This window comes from Doryrhamphus excisus, chromosome 22, assembly GCF_030265055.1.
Source record: "Doryrhamphus excisus isolate RoL2022-K1 chromosome 22, RoL_Dexc_1.0, whole genome shotgun sequence".
NCBI lineage: Eukaryota > Metazoa > Chordata > Actinopteri > Syngnathiformes > Syngnathidae > Doryrhamphus > Doryrhamphus excisus.
The window spans coordinates 4,577,909-4,599,927 of NC_080487.1; the positions used below are offsets into that span (position 1 = coordinate 4,577,909).

The following is a 22,019-nucleotide window of genomic DNA, read 5'->3' on the forward strand; positions in this document are numbered from 1 at the left end:
CTCTGCATTGAATGATGCCACTATGGATGCTTGTTAACTGGAAAATGCATGAAGTTGAGGTACCATATACCCTATACCATATACCATATACCATAAACCCTATATCCTATAACCTATACCCTATATCCTATACCCTATACCATATACCTTATACCATAAACTCTATACCCTATATTCTATACCCGACCCTATACCAGACCCTATACCATAAACCCTATACCCTATGTCCTATAACATATACCATATACCCTATATCCTATACCATATACCATAAACCCTATACCCTATACCATAAACCCTATACCACATACCATAAGCCCTATACCATATACCATAAATCCTATACCCTATATCCTATACCCAACCCTATACCATAAACCCTATACCCTATATCCTATACCGTATACCCTATATCCTATACCATATACCCTATACCGTATACCCTATATCCTATACCATATACCATAAACCCTATACCCTATATCCTATACCGTATACCCTATATCCTATACCGTACACCCTATATCCTATACCATATACCATAAACCCTATACCATAAACCCTATACCCTATACCATAAACCCTATACCACATACCATAAGCCCTATACCTTATACCATAAACTATATACCCTATATCCTATACCCTATACCATAAACCCTATACCCTATACCATAAACCTTATACCACATACCATAATCCCTATACCATATACAATATACCATAAACTTTACACCCTATACCCTATACCATAAACCCTATACCCGATACCATATACCGATACCATATACCATAAACTCTATACCCTAGATCCTATACCCTATACCATATACCATAAACCCTATACCCTATACCATAAGCCCTATACCATATACCCTATATCCTATATCATAAACCCTATACCCTATACCATATAGCCTATACCATATACGTATAATGACTTTCTATATCAGCCCAAATGTTACGTTTTAAAGATGCTCATGCAGATGTTTTGGATTCTACATCTGCTGTCGTGGAGTACAGATGTATTTGTTCGGAAGGGGAAAAAAAAGCTCCCAACAGGACTGCTTGAATTCCTTTACAAAGAATGTGAAATGAAATGAAACATCGTCTCCTCCTGCTATTCCAGTTGACCTTTCACATCTCCTGGAGAGACCAAGAGAGTTCATAGAAGGAGTTCCCACTCACCGTCACTGTGGTTTCCTTGTTCTGTTTCCTGGTGGGAGATGTGGATCCAGGGCACTGTAGAGAGAGGAAGGACAGTCCGTCAACCCCCCCATCTTCCATGTCAGCCATGATTGCAACGCATGTACACGCTGTCACGCTCACACAGACACACACACACAAACACACACACACACAAACACAGCTAGCGGTGAGCTCTGTTCACGTCTGTCTGGTGTTCTCGCTGCTCCCGTGTACTCGACATGCATATGTGTGTGTGGGCGAGTGTGTGTGTGTGTTTTGGGACAGTGTGGAGCAGAGAAAAGCTTTTTCATGTTATGTGTTCGCGTGTTAATATAGTTTTTGTTTTCTATTCCATATAGATAGTCATATACTGTCGTCCCTTTGCAGTTCAAATTTCGCAGCTTCTCTCATTTGTTTTTTCCAAAAATATATTAAGTACCAAATAATGCTGATTTGTGGTTGAATACGGCATAATATTAATCAAAACATATGCATAATTAAGCAAAACTTTTGCCCTAAATGAAGCACTGTCAAGAATACAAATGGCTAAATGAAGTCAAATAGAAACATAAGGCATTCAAAAGACGCGTTCAAAGACATTGACGTAGGGTGACCGAGGGTGGAATTGACCTCGGGCCTCCTGGCTGTGAGGCCTGCGTGCTAACCACTCGTCCACCATGTAGCCATATCATATGCAAATATCTAACTGAAATTAATATTAAAATTACATTTTTTGGACATGCATTATTTATATAAATGAATTATATAAATGAATCTGACTGAAGGGCTGAATCTGGTTCGCAGGCTTTAAGTTTTAAACCTATGCTCGATATGATGTAGCATCAATAACTTCAACAATCCATAATGCACAATAAATAAGGTGAACCCTTCAGTACATGGCTAATAGCAAACACAAACAGGAAAACCCAAATACAATAATTATACTACTACGATAACGCATCATTTCCCATCTGGCCACACTGCTTATAGACAAAACTTGAACTCTGTGGAAGTAAGTAAGATCCAAAATCATGACTAGGTTTCATCGTGCAAATATTCAATTAAAAAAAACACAAACCAGAAAACTGTTTTTGTTGTTTCAATGGGTGTGGCGTGTTGGAAGGGAGTAAAATGAAGCGACAACATGAACCAAAGTGGTGGGCGGATCTTATATGGCCCCTGCCGCGTTAATTAGGAACACGGGACCAGATATTGTAGGAGGGATTCATCTGCTTTAATTGCCATCAGCAGCTCTGTGAGGCGAGGAAGGTGGGGGGGGGGGGTTAATGTGGAAACACATTACCAATCATTATCTTCATCTAATATGATTTCATCATAATCATAAACTGTTTAAAATGTGTCATGGAGAGAAATAGTGAGATATAAAAAATAAAATAATTATTAGAAATACAAATAATAATAAATAATAAAAAAAATAATAAATAACAAATAAAATAAAAATAATTAATAATAAAATAATAAAAATAAAATAATAAAATAATAATAAAATAATAAAAATAAAATAATAAATAATAATAAAATAATAAAAATAAAATAATAAATAAAAATAAAATAATAAAAATAAAATAAAAATAAAATAATAAAAATACAATTATAAATAATACAGCACTCAACATCCACTGGTGGTTGTGTCCCCCCCAGAAAAAAAAGGAGTGAAGAATAACACATGCTAGTTGGCGGTGATGCTCTTACATCCTTTTTTTGGCTTCCAAAAATGAAGTCAAGTCCAGTTCATATTAGGTTTATCAGGTATTAGGTTCAGCACAGTTCCACTATTTAGTTGTTTTGCTCTGAAACACTGAAATGTGACAAACGTGCAAATATAAGTCATCAGGAAGGGGCCAAAGACGTTCTCACCTGTGGCTCTACGCTGCTTTTCCTGTTGTGAGGATGATCCAAAAGATGCGAGGGACTCCCACCATTCAATCCATTCACTGTGGAGACGAGAAACGTTTATGTCAGTTTAATCTTCTTCTTTTTAAATTCCAAAATTCTTGGAATTGCAATGTAGTCCAAATATCCACCCTGTTATGGGACATTTTCATCTTCATTCATAAGTGTAGTTCTATTCATGAGTTGTGTTTGGTATTTATTTGGTTCCGAAATGAATATCATACGATTTATGAACAAATCTAAATTAGGGTTGGGTGATATATTTTATATATACCGCTACACCGGTATAGATTCTTCCAATTCATGAAAATGACTTATACCGGTATAAATGCTAAACATAAACAAACCAAGTGGACTGTGAACCGCTTTATGTATAAAATGAATAAATGCTGTCATTATGTGTATAAATATTTACTGGGCAGACCACTTAATGGTGGCACAAAATCATTCTAAACACCGAACAACCCTCTCAAGACCTAAACAGGTTGAATTTTCACTACCAGTCCTGGTTTCTAAGCTGATACAGATGCGTCTTTCAACAGTGGAGTGGGAACCATGTTACAGTCCTCTCAGGGTCTCTGTGTTAATCAGCCTTCAGGGGAACAGAGGAGGGAGGGGGGCAAAAGACTGACAGAGGAGCCCTTAGTTCTACAAGATAAAATTTGTTCCAGGAAGCGTCTGTTTCTATGTGTGTGTGTGTGTTTGTGTGTTGTGCATGAGAGGGTGCTTTGTGCCACTGTGGAATTTTACTACAATTCATCCCCCCGGGGTCACAAAAAGATGTGGAAGCTGCAAGGATATAAAATGCATAGGAGCTCTATACCTGCTTGGAGGCTGCTCTTGTGTCGCAAGGAGGATTTCGGAGTCCCGGGTGCACTGGAGGGTCTCTCCCATGTTGTTTCTAACGGAGAGTAAACAAGAAGAACAATCACATTATGACAACAATAATATAAGACGACTCACTTTTTAACATATAACATACGTATGTATTCCTATTTGGCTGCTGCTGTTTAAGACCCAGCATAAAACATTTCTAACACGGTTCCTGGTCACTCGTTTCCCATGTGGCCCCCTTTTGGCTCAGCTCTGTGTGGGGCTGTTGAACAGGAGACAGCTGAGCCAAGCCGATCAGCTCCAATGATACGCATGGAGCACAGAGAACCGGTTGCCTAAAAGCCTCTTTAAAAGCTTCTATTTTCTCTCTGGGCTTATCATGAACAAATCAATACTGTGGAAAAACAGCCATTCAAAGCAGAATAATAGCTATACTTTACTTATAGTGCAGCAAAAGTATCATTTTATAGTGACTATTTGGATTCTTTGAGAGGAAGCTCTCAAACACAATTTTGAAATCAAATTGATTTTTTGCTGATTTTTAAAAATCTGCTGGAATGAAAGAAGTTGTCTTGCAAGAATGGTTCCCTATGAAGTACATATTCATCTCAGAGTACATTGTCTTCAGGTAACTGCAGTAGCGTTTTAGGTTTGTATGTTTATTTAACTGCATCACAAAATAATGCAGGTGTGGTATGTTTACTGTCCCGCAAATTCACACTAAACAATATTGTCAACATTTTTGGAGACCAAATAAACCACTAATGTTATGATAATATATAATAATACATAATGATGTATCATAATGCAACATTTCCTTTAATATTTCATCTTACACTCTGTAAAGTTGTGGAATTAGGGTAGGTCATTTGTACTGTCTAACATTTGCAGCATTTCTTGAAATGCTGGCTTTTCAACAGTATTAAAGAGCAGCATTTCTTCTGTGGTGACTTTCTGTGACTTTAGGTTTGTATGTTTATTTAACTGCATCACAAAATAATGCAGGTGTGGTATGTTTACTGTCCCACAAATTCACACTAAACAATATTGTCAACATTTTTGGAGACCAAATAAACCACTAATGTTATGATAATATATAATAATACAACATTTCCTTTAATATTTAATCTTACACTCTGTAAAGTTGTGGAATTAGGGTAGGCCATTTGTGATTGTGTGTGTTTTCGCACAGGTTATTTGTACTGTCTAACATTTGCAACATTTCTTGAAATGCTGGCTTTTCAACAGTATTAAAGAGCAGCATTTCTTCTGTGGTGACTTTCGGTTTGTATGTTTATTTAACTGTATCACAAAATAATGCAGGTGTGGTATGTGTATTGTCCCACAAATTCACACTAAACAATATTGTCAACATTTTTGGAGACCAAATAAACCACTAATGTTATGATATATAATAATACATAATGATGTATCATAATGATGCAACATTTCCTTTAATATTTCATCTTACACTCTGTAAAGTTGTGGAATTAGGGTAGGCCATTTGTGATTGTGTGTGTTTTCTCACAGGTTATTTGGTACTGTCTAACATTTGCAGCATTTCTTGAAATGCTGGCTTTTCAACAGTATTAAAGAGCAGCATTTCTTCTGTGGTGACTTTCTGTGAAGGCACAAATGTTTCATACCAGATGCCGTCATCAAAAGAGCCACATCTGGCTCCCGATACGTCGGTTGCCTACCTCTGCTATATGCATTGTACCATTTACTTATGAGTTATCAGTTGAGTGATTTATCAGTTATTAAGTGGTTATTGGGATTTCATTCATTGCTTCAATAAACTGTGTATGCAGCAGCACTAGGAGCTAATCTCATCAGCTGCCTCATCAGCAATCAAATGAAGTCAAAAACATGTCAATCATTCTAAATTGCCTTAATAGGCTTAATGGTGGCTCACACAACCCAGTTCCTTCCATCCGCTCTTTTGAGACCTAACACAAGTCTTAATTATGTGAATTCTCCATATCACTGACAGCATGCCGTGCCTAAAAAAAAACACATCTGCATTTTTCAGTGACAACATCAAGTAAAGCATCGAGCAGCAACTCAGCTGTGGGTATGAGATCCACCAACACATTTATGTCAGGATGCAGATTCCCAGAGGAAAATGGAAGTGTCCCAGTTTGGTTTGACATGGCTATATTTTATTAATAACCATCTGACATTTGTCCCTCATTCATTAGCCACCTCCTGTTCCAGTAGAACATTCTCATTGCTCCATTTTGCAACACGGGAAATATATTGACGTCTCATTGAGGAAAACAATATAACCAGGGTTTTCAGTTTATATGTTATTTTTGTTCATATGCTGTGATGGAACTACTATTACGGTAAACATATGAAAAATATAATGTACTACACCCACATACAATAAATTACATGAAGAAATCGTATAAAATCTCAATTTAAATCTAATACTGACTAGTACTTGATGTTAAAATGTAAAGATAATAATAAAGATCATAATAATAAGTAATGGGCGGCACGGTGGTCGAGTGGTTAGCGCGCAGACCTCACAGCTAGGAGACCAGATTTTTGAAAAATTGTCCATAGGTATGAATGTGAGTGTGAATGGTTGTTTGTCTATATGTGCCCTGTGATTGGCTGGCCACCAGTACCCCGCCTCTCGCCCGAAGACAGCCGGGATAGGCTCCAGCACCCGTGGGACCCTCGTGAGGATAAGCGGCACAAAATGAATGAATGAATAATAATAGTAATAATGATGATGATGATACAGCCCACTGTACTTCCCTCTTTTTGTCTTTGTCTATTTACGTCTGGGCTGTCCGTCTGTCCTTTTGATAGATACAATAAAAAAAAAAAACAATTGACAGTATAACCAAACATAGATCTTTACTCGGGGCAGACGAGGTGCATGCCTGGGGAGCGGTGAGGCGTGCAGGCATGTTGTGGGGTAAAAACCTGTTCCTGTTGGCAGGCCTGTTGGTCACCCTCTGGGAGGGGAAGGATATGACGTGTTTATTTTTACTTACGTAAGTCCCGTATTAAATTTAATATTTCCCCATTGATAATTCTCGAAATTCCAAACTGAATTTAATGATTTTTTTAGTGTCTTGAAAACCAAAAGTTGTATTTAAGACTTGTTTTAAGGATTCGAGGGATCCGAGAAGTATTTGCTGACGCACCCCACTGACCAGATGGGATGACGGGATACTGACATGGCTGAAACAAACTACAGCACCCGGCACCCAGCAAAGCAGGAAGGAAAAACCTACGAAACACAAGCCAGGACACAAGGACAAGCTGACCTCGCCCACGCATGGAGCTCCGTTACTATGGCAATGAAACACACACACACACACACACACACACACGACATAAAAAGTCACACAGGACGGTATGCGGCATATCACACTGTCCTGATAAGGGGCCAGCGTAGATAACAGACATGCTATAAATACGGATTGTTTCAGTAAAATGTAATCGGATAAGCGTTGCTCATTTTAAAAGAGGCCACACCTGAAGTGATGTCATCCCCAAGAATGCGTGTAAAAACGAAGAAGAGGGAATCCTAGAGGTTTTCTGGGCCATCGGAGTGCTGTTATACGCACGCTACACCACGGCAACCAGTGTCCAGCTCTTTATGAGCCCCATATACTGTAAATGAGACGTTGTGGATACGGTTATAACTAACCCCAATGGTATCGTTGTCAGGACCGTCATCAAGATCAGCATATGTTGTTTGGTTGGAAATTAATAAACATTAAACACAATCATATTGGACCATTTTGTATTATTAAGATGGGTCTTTTGTGTGTTTTATAGTTTTTCTTGAAATATGCTGGGCTGCACGCTAACTTCATGTAGGTGATCTCCAAAGAAGCCAGTTTTGTCGGTATCATTGATCAAGTGAAGCTTAGATGTAAAAAACAGATTAATCAGCAATTAATTCATCAGCAAGCCTGTCATGCAAGGTAAAAAATGTTTTTTTTACTGTGCACTTTTTGACACCAAATTTATTTGAGGGTACTCGGCACAACTTGGAAGTTGATGCAACACCCCCTGACATTTGCAGAGGCGCGGGGGCGCGCATTGCGGCATCATAACCTTCTCCATCATGCAGCATAGTTTGTCAAAAGGAGGAACTCTGCTGCTACGAGCTTGCCCACCAAACGTCCTGGCTGCAAACCTTCATTCACAGCGTCCAGACTGGTTTGGTGGGCATGAAAGGGGTGGCTACATCAAGGGAGGGGGGCTTTTTGAATGTGAACGTCATTGATGTACAGAAGAAGACACCTCGTCATCATAAAGTTCACCAGCATCGCTGCTGAAGATGGGAAGTTAGCTGAAAGAATGACACAACTTTGAGTAAAGCAAAACATTCCTGTCACCCCCCCACTGGAAAGATGATCAAAGGCATACTAGATGGGAAATTGGTTTCTCTCTTGGTGTGACAGCCAGTCCCCAACGGTGGCCACACGTGGAGGATGTACCGTAAAATCAACTGTTTATTATTATTATTGTATTTCCTCTTTAAGAGCTTCTCAGTGGTGCGTTGTGGTGTCCATGATTTGAAACATGAATAGAAAGGCTGAATTTCAATGAAGCAGAATGAAATCTTCAGGGTTAATGTTACGTAACAAAAGGTGTCTAGGGCAGAAATGGGGCATAACAAAAGTGTTGGAAAAAAAAAATACCGGGCAAGGGAAAGGTAGCACACTAGAAGGTTAATGTAAATAAAGTATTCAATTCCAGGAGTAACAGAAAACAATCCCCACAAAACTGGGGACGGAAACAAAAGCAATTCTCAACACCAGTATGCAAAAAAAACAAAAATTGCTGACAGCGAACGGCACAGAGCGAACGTCACAGAGCGAACGTCACAGAGCGAACGTCACAGAGCGAACGTCACAGAGCGAACGGCACAGAGCGAACGGCACACAGCGAACGGCACACAGCGAACGGCACACAGCGAACGGCACACAGCGAACGGCACACAGCGAACGGCACACAGCGAACGGCACACAGCAAACGGCACACAGCAAACGGCACACAGCAAACGGCACACAGCAAACGGCACACAGCAAACGGCACACAGCAAACGGCACACAGCAAACGGCACACAGCAAACGGCACACAGCAAACGGCACACAGCAAACGGCACACAGCAAACGGCACACAGCAAACGGCACACAGCATGGACACCTGATCACCCACACAGCAACACTTCCAGGAGAGAAGCATGACAGAAAGAGAGAAGCTAGAGAGCACTGCTTCCTGTCTGCCTCCTGTATCCCAACTCCACCTGATTGGCAATCAGGCACACCTGGGATGGACCTTCCAGGTGTGTCACTACTCTGCAGAGAAAATGGGGGGGGGGGGGGGGGGGGGGGGAACACACAAAAGCCTCCCACACACTACGGAACATAACAGTTACTTTATTAACTAACTAACTTTATTACTAACCAAAGGCAGTCGTGTTCTCTGGAGCAGAGTAGAGAGAGCAGCCATTTAAAAAGCTATTGTCTGTTTACCCGCAATACCAAACAAGATGTTTCCAAGGGAACTGTCACACACCAGAAGCAGTGAGATACGCAAGAACATCCTCAACAGCCAAGTCATCCACTGCTTGTGTAATATTATAGCGTCTACACTTGCATGCCTTGCACCTCGGCATTGTCCCGCAATTTACCGTGGCAACATGTCTCAATGGTAAGTAGCTGTAGCATTTGGAATATTACCAATTTTCTTTGCACACTGGCACCTGTTAGCAATCACCTTAGCCATTGGCACGCAAAATCGCGCACCACTGCAGAGACCAAGTGTGTTCAAGTGTCATCCAGCCAATCGCAACAACTGAACAACACAACCATCTCGAGAATACCTCAAACACAGTATGCGGTACACAAACAAGACGCACATCTTTTATGAGAGCCGCAAAGGCTCACAACTCACCAACACGAGTTATTAGAACCATTCGTCACCTTCCACAGTGAGTTCACTCAGGGACAGTAAAAAGCAGGAAATGTTGGCGGAACAGAGGAGGGCATTAAGATGCTTCACTGTGTGTGTGTGTGTGTGTGTGTGTGTGTGTGTGTGTGTGTGTGTGTGTGTGTGCGCTTGGATACAGTGTTGATAGACAAGAAGAATCAGTGGAGTGTCAATGTTACTAAGGTGTTCAATTGACTTGTTATCATTTCAAGTGCAATTGGAGAAAAAGGCAAAATTCAATTGTCCAGTATTTTCCCAAATCATCAAGATATTTTCTTGCAAAATTTACACAATCTTTTTGTATCTTTTGCACATATATATATATTATATACGTTAAATATCCCCTAAAGTGTTTCTTGTTGGCTTACCATTGCTTGTGGTATTGACATAGTAGTGGCGGCCTTGTGGAGACATGTAGCATTTCCAATGAGGAGGCAGAGGATCTCTTAGGTCCTCCACAGAAAGCTGACTCAGCGATGCTGTTCTCTAGCAATGAAGAATAAAGAACAACGTCAGAGGGGAAAAACACCAACAAACATATTATAAGTATTCAGACAGTACAAGTAAGTATTTCCCAAGTAACATCACAGCCAGCATCTCTGCATAGAACTTGACAAACACACAACAAAAGGAGCAAACTACGTACATCTGCAGATGATTAGCAGGAATACAGCTATTGAAAGAAAGAGGCTTTTGTTGCTTTAATTGTTGATCACTACAAAGATGCTGTGTGGGACCAGAATGTAGTCACTGGTCTAATTCCTGAGTCGTACAACTAAAACAACAACAAATAAACAACAGGAGTTGACTCTCCGCATGGAGACGGTACATGTAGGATGTTTTCATGTATTTGGACACACAATTAGTGACTGTAACTTGCCTTTTGGTAATGGTAATGGTTTTATTTCATTTGAACATGCATCAGATTACAATTGAGTGCATCCCATAATAAGTTCACAGTTCCACATGTCCAAAAGGAGTAGGAAGAAGCAAAGCTTATTAAATCCAACCCCTCCATCTGGTACTTTTACAATCAGTAACTGTTACATTTGTTCACTTCCTGCTTTCCTAATATAGTTGAAGTTGTTTTTTAAGTTCATATCCAAGCAGAAGCTGTAGTAATTCTACATTAGATCATGGACGTTCATGGACTTTTCATGTCTTTGCAAGGGAATAAGCAGGGGATCAAATAATTATTTCACCCACTGTAAATAAAAATGTACAAAAACATGTGGAGTGGGAAGTGTAACGTCCCGTACTGGGTGTGCCAATACTGTATTTTCTGGACTATTAGTCGCTCCGAAGTATAAATCGCACAAGGCCAAAAATTATTAGGTAGTAAAAAACATACATAAGTCGCACTGGAGTATAAGTTTTTATAAGCATTTTTTGCGGGTAATTTATTTGACAAACTACTTGACCAAAACAGACATTTTCATATATAAGTTGCTCTGGAGTACAAGTCACAGGAACAGCCAACCTATGAAAAAAAGTGCCACTTAGAGTCCAGAAAATACAGTACTTGATTTACTTTGCCCTACTAGTGTGCTACCTTTCCCTTTTTATACTTTTGTTATACCCCTTCTTGCCTTAGACAACTTTGGGATACAACAGGAAGGGATGCCAACTCTTGGAGCCACCTTAAACTCAGCATATGCAACATTAAATAATGCACCAATCCAGATGGTTAACCTTCTATAGCCCAGACTGCCTTTGGCTCCACATTCACAGCATGCCAGAAGAGCCCTTGGCAGACAACAACAAGAGCTCATCCATGCAGGCTGCAAAGACTGAGGAGCGACCACAACAATTGCGGCTGCTGTCAGCAAGCACTGCATGCATTCGCATTCTTCACTAGAACATTCCATGTTGCTGTAGTCACTACAAAAATGCAAAAAAAGAGTGGGATTAAATTATGGACTCATGATATGTGGCTTAATAAAGTTTATATCACTGAGAGTTGTAGAATATCCATATTATTATGAACTCAATTAATTTTTTTAAAATCAACAGTGTATCGGTACCATTACAGCTAATGCTGGACTGCTATGATAAATCACACTATTTGGAATCGAACCATGAGTAGAAACCTGGCACTTCTCACACATTTTGCCTTTTCGTATTGGGCTTATTCCACTTGACCTATATTGTCTAAAAACGTGCCAATAAGATCACCAGTAGCAGACTCCTCGTATGGCGAACCGTGAACACGGACCCACAAGAGCACTATAGCCAAGCTGTGTTGTGGCTAGAATGAACTCCCATAAATTATTTATACAACGAAAAAGAAAAAGAAATGAGTGACGTGCGTGTGGTGGAACAATAAGTAGTCATGTAGTCATTTGCTGACAAACTGTCCACAGTTGACGTGCAAGTCCAAGACAAGTCTGGTCCAGTCAAGTCCTAAGTCATAGACGTGAAGTCCTTGCAAGTCATAAGCACCGTTTAGTGTTGACCATTTTAACACTGGAACAGCCAATTCTATTTGACAGGTACAATGAATGCATTTCGAATTTATTATTATTTAAGATAAAAAAGACCAATGTGACAAGACTTAGTCACAGACAAAGAATGCTGGGAAAAACTTCAGGATTTATGTAATCTGCACATTTGTTGTTTGCTCTTGAAGCTGATTTGGCTTAAATAGATGCATTCAATACACCAGCTTCTGTGGGAAATGTCTTATCTGGCTGGAAATGACATATAACGATCACGTTACTTGAATATTTTCAACATTTTACTCAACACATTCACTGAAATAGTATCATAGTAATACTATCTGTCAAGTTATCAGACTAAAGTCTGAGTCCAAGTCAATCTTTGATGCCAATCGAGTCTAAAGTCATCAAACTGGGTGAGACACACCCAACATTACGGTACATAAATGGCTTATTTAGTGTTACAGTAAACCTCGGATATATCGGACTCGGATATATCGGAAATTCGCTCACAACGGACAGATAAAAAAGAACCGATTTTTCTGTAATGCATTTCCAATAAAAATTCATTGCATATATCGGATTTTTTATAACGGATTTTGCCTATTTCGGACAAAATCTCCAGTCCCGTTCCAATGCATTTCCATTAAATTTCCCTCGCATATATCGGATGGCCGCATCGTGGCGCTCCGATTCGCCGAATCGTGACAGGCCACTATACGACGTCATTTGCAGCGTTTGCAGCGTTGCCTGCGCGTCCAGGTACATTGGAAACATAGTCAAGGAAGTGCCTTTTTATAACGGATAAAATCCGATTTACGCATATACCGGATATAAATCCGATATATGCGTAAAACGGACATTTTCCAGTGTACGCATATAACGGATTTCGCTTATATCGGACAAAACCAGTGGGAACAATTGAATCAATTGAAAGGTTTACTGTATTATATCAAGGATAGTGGGTGATACAAGTGGAAAAGTGACTACAGGTGCGCTAGTTCATGTCTAAAAATCATGCCTTGTCGAAATTCACTTATCACAGCCAGGTTTGGAACCAATTAACCGCAATAAAAGAGGGATTACTATAATAGTGACGCGTTCAAATTCTCTGAATAGGACTAGCAACTTTAGCAACAGCTAAAGGTTTTCCAGGCTTTGCAGTGACTAATGCATTGGTCAGCAGCTTAGCAACGTTTGTGCACAGACTTTGGGTGATTGTCCTGAAGAGGTGAGTCATCTTGTTGCAAATGTCACCGTCTGCAATTCCATATTTATTTTTCTATTTAAAGCTGATCACCCACTCGATGGCTTGGGATAAGGAAATGAATATGAAGCGTCTGTGATCCATGGTTCCCACAGACCCAGAAGCTGAACAATTGGGACATGTGCATGTTTGTGTGTGTGTGTGTGTTGTCCTGGATGTCACTTCTAAGAAAAACTAAATCTGACCTCTGGTCATTCTCAGTGGAAACATCTGGACTTGGAAAGACGAGCGTGTTAAGGGAGGTTAAGGTCTGTCAGAACAGCTGCTCACTTTTCGGCAAGAGATCCTGAGTGGATACACGAGCGACACAGATGCCATCAAAAGGTCTGGGAGCGCTACAGTATATGGACTTCTTAATGTAGCAGCAAAACGACATTCTTAAATGTCAGTCCGATACAAATTCAAAGCTAAAACTAGCAATCCGTGATGCATTGTATCCCACTGGGTAACCTCCGATTGTTTTCAGATACTGGATTCTATCCCGGCTGACTTTGGACGACACACGAGGTACAGTCAGTACTGCGTGATATAATTCATCACTTTGTCGACCAGAAGAAATAACACAAAGAAAATTTGCGGCTTTACTTGACAAAAACGTTCAGTCAGCTGAGAAACACTTGCAATACAATGATGTCATGCAAAAAAGGGTGCAGGAAAAATATGATTAAACACCCCCGGCAGGAGGACTTTCATTATCAGTGGAGACCTGCCAACATGGATGAATTGGCCCAACTCAGCATGCACTTCATATGTGCTTCAAATGTTATGCGGAAGTTGGTAAATGACAAAAACCAACAATGTTGCCACACAGCACAGAGACTGTGTTGCTTTTTTTTGTTCATTTTCAAGTTATCTTGTTTTTACGTCCTCCCAGCCGTGGGAACACAAGCCTGACAGGCAACATCCAATCTGCGCATAGTTTGATTCCACATACTGAAATACTATGGCTTTTTAACGTAGTCCTGGCCTTTTTGGGTGGATGTTTATTCCATTGGAGTTGAACAGCTGCAGCCCATGTTCATATCAATCAGAAGATGTAGTAATTCTACATTAGATCATGGACTTTCATGGACTCTTCGTGTATTTGCAAGGGAATAAACAGGGGATCAAATAATCATTTCACCCACTGTAAATAAAAATGTAGAAAAACATGAACACCTTAGGAGTGGGAAGTGTAACGTCCCATAGTGGGTGTGCCAATACCGTATTTTCTGGACTATAAGTCGCTCCGAAGTATAAATTGCACAAGGCCAAAAATTATTACGTAGAAAAAACATACATAAGTCGCACTGGAGTATAAGTTTTTATAAGCATTTTTTGCGGGTAATTTATTAGACAAACTACTTGACCAAAACAGACATTACATCCTCTTGGAAGGCATTTTATTTTAACAATAAAATAGAGAACAGGCTGAATAGGTGTAAGCTATGCTAACACAATGGTTATTCAGCTAAACAAAAATAAACATGAACAGAAAAGGTGTCCAGTGTTTATGTAACGTAAACACTTTTTTCCATATATAAGTTGCTCTGGAGTATAAGTCACAGGAACAGCCAACCTATGAAAAAAAGTGCCGCTTATAGTCCAGAAAATACGGTACTTGATTTACTTTGACCTACTAGTGTGCTACCTTTTTACACTTTTGTTAGAAAAAACATAGCTATGCTAACACAATGGTTATTCAGCTACACAAAAATAAACATGCTAATGCTAATGCTAATGGTACTGCTTGATAGAAATGGGACTTTGTGTTTGTTACTGGTCTTTTCACTGGTTTACAGGTTGTACTTATTCATAGTATAATAAAGTTTCTTGTTATTATTAGTATTTTGTGACATTAGCTTCACTTTCTACAGTGGACTGCATTGACTTTGGTGGTTCAGAGGCTTCTTCATTCCAAGTACCATCACATTACAGCTTGGTCGATGTAACAACCAAGAGAAAACAAGCTTACACTCTCACACAAACTCCCACGCGACCTCTCAAGGGAGTCAGAACTCTATGTCATCAACGGTGATATCAGCTGGCCCCTGTGGAGAATGTACTGTAACCCCTCCCTGGAGCAGATCTCCCTTTGGGATCACTCAGCAGGCGTTTGGACCTCATGTGACAAAAAAAACAGCCAGAGAGAAATTCCTCACCCGTACACCGAGTACACTGAGTGGTCTAGACAGATAAATGTATTCAAGATATGACAGGAAGTAGTCGATGTGAGTGCAGAAGAAGAAGAAATTAACCGATAATCACAACTTGGAAGGAGAAAGATCAACAAGGGTTTCAGACCTTCTCTTTATTTTAGAGATATGTTTGGCTTTGGGGAAAAGTGGGAGGCGGCTGAGAATTCCCATGCACACTCTCAGACACTGACGCTTACACATATGCTCAGACTAAGTATTGTCTGCCTGGGATCAGCGTGGGGCTTAACAGCTGACGATGACTGTTTTGTCCGTCAGGAAGAAAAGTTTGTTTCTACTTTAGTAATCAGCGTAGAAGATTTAGTTTCAGCAAAATATCAGTTCTCAGCAAAAAAAAGGAGAAAAAGCTTCTTGGGAGAAGGTACATTTCAGGAATCACTTTCCCTTTGACACAAATGTAGCCGCATACAGCCTGAATATCTTCATAAAACTATGAACTGTTTACAATTTTCATATGTGGAACTGAGTGGAGTTTGCAAGTCCAGGGTGTACCCCGCCTCTCGCCCGAAGACAGCTGGGATAGGCTCCAGCAACCTCCAGAACCCTTGTCAGTAGCGGTATTTGTATATTTGGAACTGAACTGGGTTGAGGAGACCAGGGTTCAATTCCACCCTCGGGCATCTCTGTGTGGAGTTTGCATGTTCTCCCCATGCATGCGTGGGTTTTCTCCGGGTACTCCGGTTTCCTCCCACATTCCAAAAACATGCTAGGTTAATAGGCGACTCCAAATTGTCCATAGGTATGAATGTGAGTGTGAATGGTTGTTTGTCTGTATGTGCCCTGTGATTGGCTGGCGACCAGTCCAGGGTGTACAGCTGGGACAGGCTCCAGCACGCCCTGCGACCCTTATGAGTAAAAGCGGTAGAAAATGAATGAATGAATGAACTGGGTTGCGTGCGTGAAAATGCGTAACCTTCTACATGCTACACTCCTCCACGGTGTTCCACTTCCTCCTGCCTGTGGAGCGTTTAATACATGGGAAAGAGGCATGCCGAGCTCTTATCAAATGCACTTCTGCCAGCCTGTGGCCATTTTTACGACTGATAACAACTTATCTGATCCATTTCCAATGAAACATTTCCACAGTTTGGGTTATCGCTTGTCCTTAAAAGTTGACGGTGGATCCGGCAGCCAAACCAGCTGAAAAGCTGATCCTTATCTCACGTTCAGTAGCTAGGCAACTGTAGAAACATACAGGAAAGACTTGACTCACCAGTCAGGTCTCAGTCATTTGATGTCAGCCTAACCTGCGCTACCAATAATTCCCGAATTTACAAAGCAGTCGTTCAAAATAAAACATTCATAAAAATACATTCCAAATAATGCATCCAATGGAAAACATCTGAAAGCCTGAGGTTCTTTTAAAGGTATGATTTCCAAGGTGGTGGAGTTTTGTTCCTACAGTGTCCAAAGGAAAACATTATTAGAATTCGACGACACAAAGAAAGCAATCCAGGTTACCGTTTCCAATAGACTACACATTTCTGCAATGGCCTAGTGAAGCAAGGATACAAAATACTGACCAAGGCCATGTACTTGTTTTGGTCATAATCCATTGGTATCTTGGGGAACAAAATGGTAAAACCAGGCCAAATGAAAATAACTGTAATTACGCTGACTGAGCTAATGTTTTTCAAGACACAACTCAAAATAGCAACACTGACGGTCTTAAAATAGGCTCTTTTACCTCAAAACCCCCAAAATTGGTAGCTTAAATATCTCCCAATTCAAAGGTTTCTGAGTCCGACCCCAGCACAACACACTTGTTTCAGTTAGAAGCAGTGGTGGGACCATGCACAGCGTCTCGTTCCAAGCCCCCCCAGTGCAGTGGCAAAACTTCAACCTCTTCTGCGTAAAGTCGAAAGGGGGCGGTGTGTCGCAGCCAAACAGCTGATGTATCGATGTGATGACAAGAAATGTATTTCGGTATGACGTAAGCAAAGGGGGGTGTTTTTTTTTTTTTTTCGGCTATCCAAGGGAAGCACCTGGCTGTCTGCTGTCTGCTCTACAGCGAAGATCTGACCCCAGGAATTCCACTAAAGCCTCTGCTAGAAGCCCACTCCTCACTCTATGGTTTCATAATAAACACAGCTGACACTCCGCCGGGAGAAGCAATTTGGGAGACAAAGTGGCTCAACATAACAACTCGTTGCAAATTGCGTTAGTTCCCCTGGCAACACAACAGTGTAATGACAGGCTGTCATTCACACGAGACAAAAATACATGATGCCAAGAGTGAGTATTAATATCATTGAAAACCAACATTACAGGATTTTCTTTAATTCTTGGCATCCAAAGAAGGTCACAGTTGGTTTGTTGCGGTAAACTAAAGCCACATGAAGGAGTTTAGTGGTTGATGGTGGTTGATGCTTGTATTAAGACACCTACCGGGGAGGTCTGTAGTCTATGACTGTACCAACCTGCTGTGTAACAGGAGCCTAAAACTGTAAAGCTAGAAACGAGTATGTCATAATTTCAATGAATGTAACTCGCCTGTCTTGGTGGTCTCAAACAGGAAATGATGTTTAATCCAACATGTTCCGTCTTAGCAACTCATTCGTTTCCTCTTCAACGATTGGGAAATAGACTTTCAAGCCTGAAAGCTATGCCAGTCACATAAAAACTATACAGCAAAAAAAAAAAGTTTTACAGAACGTTTATTTGACATTTTTGAGCAGTCATATTTTTTTTATTCCTTAGTCATCCATGAAATTAGAGCTGCAATGAGTAATCACTATAACATATTTTCACTATATGCGTTACATTAACGCCAAGTTTGGACTTTTAGCAAAAACAATCAGACTGCACTTCTGGAATAACAAACAAAAAACAGATTGTGTACATATATTTATACTGTTATTCTGTATATTTTGTATTTTTCATTCTTTTTTAATAGATGTGTCTGCACCTACTATACCAAAACAAATCCCTAGTATGTGTTTGATCATACCTGGCAATAAACCTTTTCTGATTCTGATTTCTGATTCAATGATTACTGTGTTAATCTTCTGGAATTAAACTGTAAGCAAGTGTTGATGTGTGAGAAATAGTTTGGAGCGATGTAACAGGCAGCAACAGGTTCTGAAGGACATGAATGAGTCATTTGTCACATAAAGCCACAATACTGATGATGGTGATTGCAGAGCTTTGCAAATATTATAGTAAGAAGATAAGAGTATCTCTCGACCTCTCTTGGACTGAGGAACGAAACCGTGTTACCATCTAGGTGCCTACATCTGTGACAGTGAAAGAGGATCTTTTTCAATATTTTTCCCATAATGATGAAATAAATATATGGTTTCACTTTTGTAAACGGTCATTGCCTCTGTATCACAGATCAAATCTATTTTAACAACACTAATAACATAAAGTAGAGTGGAATCATTAGTCTTTCTAGTCTTTCTATTTCTTTAACCTGGGTTCTGCTAGTGTCATAAAATAAACCAACCATGTATTTCCTCCCATGTCTGACATACGTTTACATTAGGGTGCATCAAAAGACACAATTATTGAATTTTGATATGGCTGGGTACTAAAAGTGTTCCAATATATGTAGAAACAACACATACAAAATATTTTTCCGATACATGATTATTTAGGGGTCCCACCATACATCTGTTTTTGTGGAATAAAGTGATGAACAGTTCAATGGTCGCCATGGAGATTTGAGGTCAGCAAAGACTGCAGCTCAAGAACTCTAAGGTGATATTTATGTTTTTGTTGGTATTTATACTCCTATTATGTACATAATACTAGCAAATTTGTGGTTTTGTCTTTGTAATTTGAATGATTTGTAGTCATATTTATAGGTATTTAGTGCTCATTGCCTCTACTGCAGCTAACATTAGCTAGCTACAGTTTGCTAATGACAGTTAGCTAATAGCTGAGCTAGCATAACATCAACAAGAGTAATATAGAGTAGACAGTATTACTGATGCTTCATATTTATTGAGAGTAGTACTGTAGTACTACATAATGTGATATACACTTGTCCATTTATTATTTTAGGCACACAACAACTAGTTCCTTTCAGGCTAGCAGTCGCAGCTTGGTCTTTGGTCTGGGCCCCCTTTGATAACCCTATAGAAAATGATGCTGTATAGAAGTTCATTGTACTCAACATTTCCACGTCAACTTTTTGGCAATTAGACTAGAAATTGCACATTTTCCGAAATTTTACAAAAGTTTATGTGTGAGGTGGCACCCCTAAATCTCAATGGATTTCCTCAAAACTTTGCAAAAGATATTTTTATTAGAAAAAAATGGAATGCCAGCCAAATTGATATTATGAATTAAAAATTTCCCATTCAAATTTGATGCACCCTAGTGTACATGTTAAAGCTTTTATAAAGTCCCAGCATATGGGATTGGTGCAAAAGCTCTCCTCACCGCAGGGACTTACTCCGACAATCACATGCATATGAGTTGGAACACATCCGTTTATAAATCCATTGAGAAAAAGCTTCCATATGGTACAAAGTAGCACTGAACATTTTTCCCCATTCCAGAGATATTTTTAGGTAGCTCCCATTCAAAGAACGTAAGGTGGGTGAGTCATTAGAATGTGGATTTGAACTCAAACGTCACAAATATCCAACAACGGTTTCAGTCAGGCTACTGTGAAACTGCAGAGATTGTGATAAGTCACGCTGGACATCAGATAATCATGTTGTGTTTGATTAAGGCGGTTTTGCTTCTGGCTGGCAAAAACATCCATGAACCTGTTTTTACTTAACACCGACACCGTCTCTACTGTGTAGTGAGAGTACGGAATGGGTGGAAAAGATGCTAGAAGAGCGGAGATTTGCCCTGGAAAAAAAGAGGAATGAAGATTAGCCGCAACAAGACGGAGTATAGCGGCACGGTGGTCGAGTGGTTAGCGCGCAGACCTCAGGGCTAGGAGACCAGGGTTCAATTCCACCCTCGGCTATCTCTGCGTGGAGTTTGCATGTTCTCCCTGTGCAAGCGTGGGTTTTCCCCGGGTACTCCGGTTTCCTCCCACATTCCAAAAACATGCTAGGTTAATTGGTGACTCCAAATTGTCCATAGGTATGAATGTGAGTGTGAATGGTTGTTTGTCTATATGTGCCCTGTGATTGGCTGGCGAGCAGTCCAGGGTGTACCCCGCCTCTCGCCCGAAGACAGCTGGAGTAGGCTCCAGCACCCCCCGCGACCTAGAAAATGAATGAATGAAGACGGAGTATATGTGTGAGAATGAGAGGGTCCCAAGTGGAAGAGTGAGGTTACAGGGAGAAGAGCTAAAGAAGGTGGAGAATTTTTAGTACTTGGGGTCCAAAACCACAAAGATTGTGAAAAGGAGGTGAAGAAGCGTGTGCAAAAAAGACAGGAAGCAGAACTGGAAGTCGCAGAGATGAGGATGCTGAGGTTCTCATTGGGAGTGACCAGGATGGATAGGATCAGGAACGAATACATCAGAGTGAAATTTCATATTAGAGGCCTTGGAGATAAAGTCTCCAGAGGCCAGACGGAGATGATTGGGACGTGTCCAGAGGAGAGATAGCGAATATATTGGTAGAAGGATGCTGCGTTTAGCTAGGAAGCGTATAGGAAGACCAACTATGAGTTTTAGAATGACAATCCTTGAGGTAGTCAATAGTCAACAAAAGTGACAAACCACTGTATGCTTTGTATTTCCACAAACATAACATCTTACCTCCAGCACCTGTACATAACTTGAGGGGAACCATCCTCTGGATCCATCTTTTTCTCCTTCCCACCAGCCTCCAGGCAGAGACTGCACCACCTTGATAATCTCCCCGGCATCGAAGCTCAGCCCCTGCTGGTGCTGCTCCGCACTGAAAGGGTACAAACTTTTGCAATACGATCCAGACATCGCTAGCCAAAACTTGTCAACAAAGTCAGCCAACGCGTTGGTGATGGCGACGGTATAAATCCGCCCCCTCGTAGCAAAATAAAAATGAAAGGTTTTTTTAAAGTAGTTGTGAAGGTTCTCTGGAGGACTACTGCCAGTACGCCCCTCGCGGTTCTGCTCCTCCAGTGGCTGCACTCCCGTTTGAGGGCGTCAAGACGTGTGAAGGCAGGGGAGTCACACCGGAAATCCGGAGCCACTTCAAAACAAAAGTTTTTTGTTTTGGTTCCGAAGACTAAACACTCACTGGGGACAGCATTGGAAATACAGTAAAGTTCACCATAATTCAGGAAAGGGAACAGAGGGCAGTATATTTTAATTTA

At 40.4% G+C, this 22,019-nt stretch overlaps 1 protein-coding gene across 1 annotated transcript in view; it reads right to left on the reverse strand.

Moving 5' to 3' along the window:
• Positions 1–21,836, reverse strand: part of gas7b (growth arrest-specific 7b) — a 36,939-nt gene extending 15,103 nt beyond the window's left edge. The window contains exons 1-5 of the mRNA XM_058061268.1: positions 21,481–21,836; positions 10,275–10,392; positions 3,926–4,003; positions 3,067–3,143; positions 1,189–1,242 (exon numbers count right to left, since the gene is read on the reverse strand). Of these exons, the coding sequence (XP_057917251.1) occupies positions 1,189–1,242; positions 3,067–3,143; positions 3,926–4,003; positions 10,275–10,392; positions 21,481–21,660 (507 nt within the window). The 5' untranslated portion in view covers positions 21,661–21,836. The remainder of the gene's footprint in view (positions 1–1,188; positions 1,243–3,066; positions 3,144–3,925; positions 4,004–10,274; positions 10,393–21,480) is intronic.
• Positions 21,837–22,019: the final 183 nt, after the last annotated feature.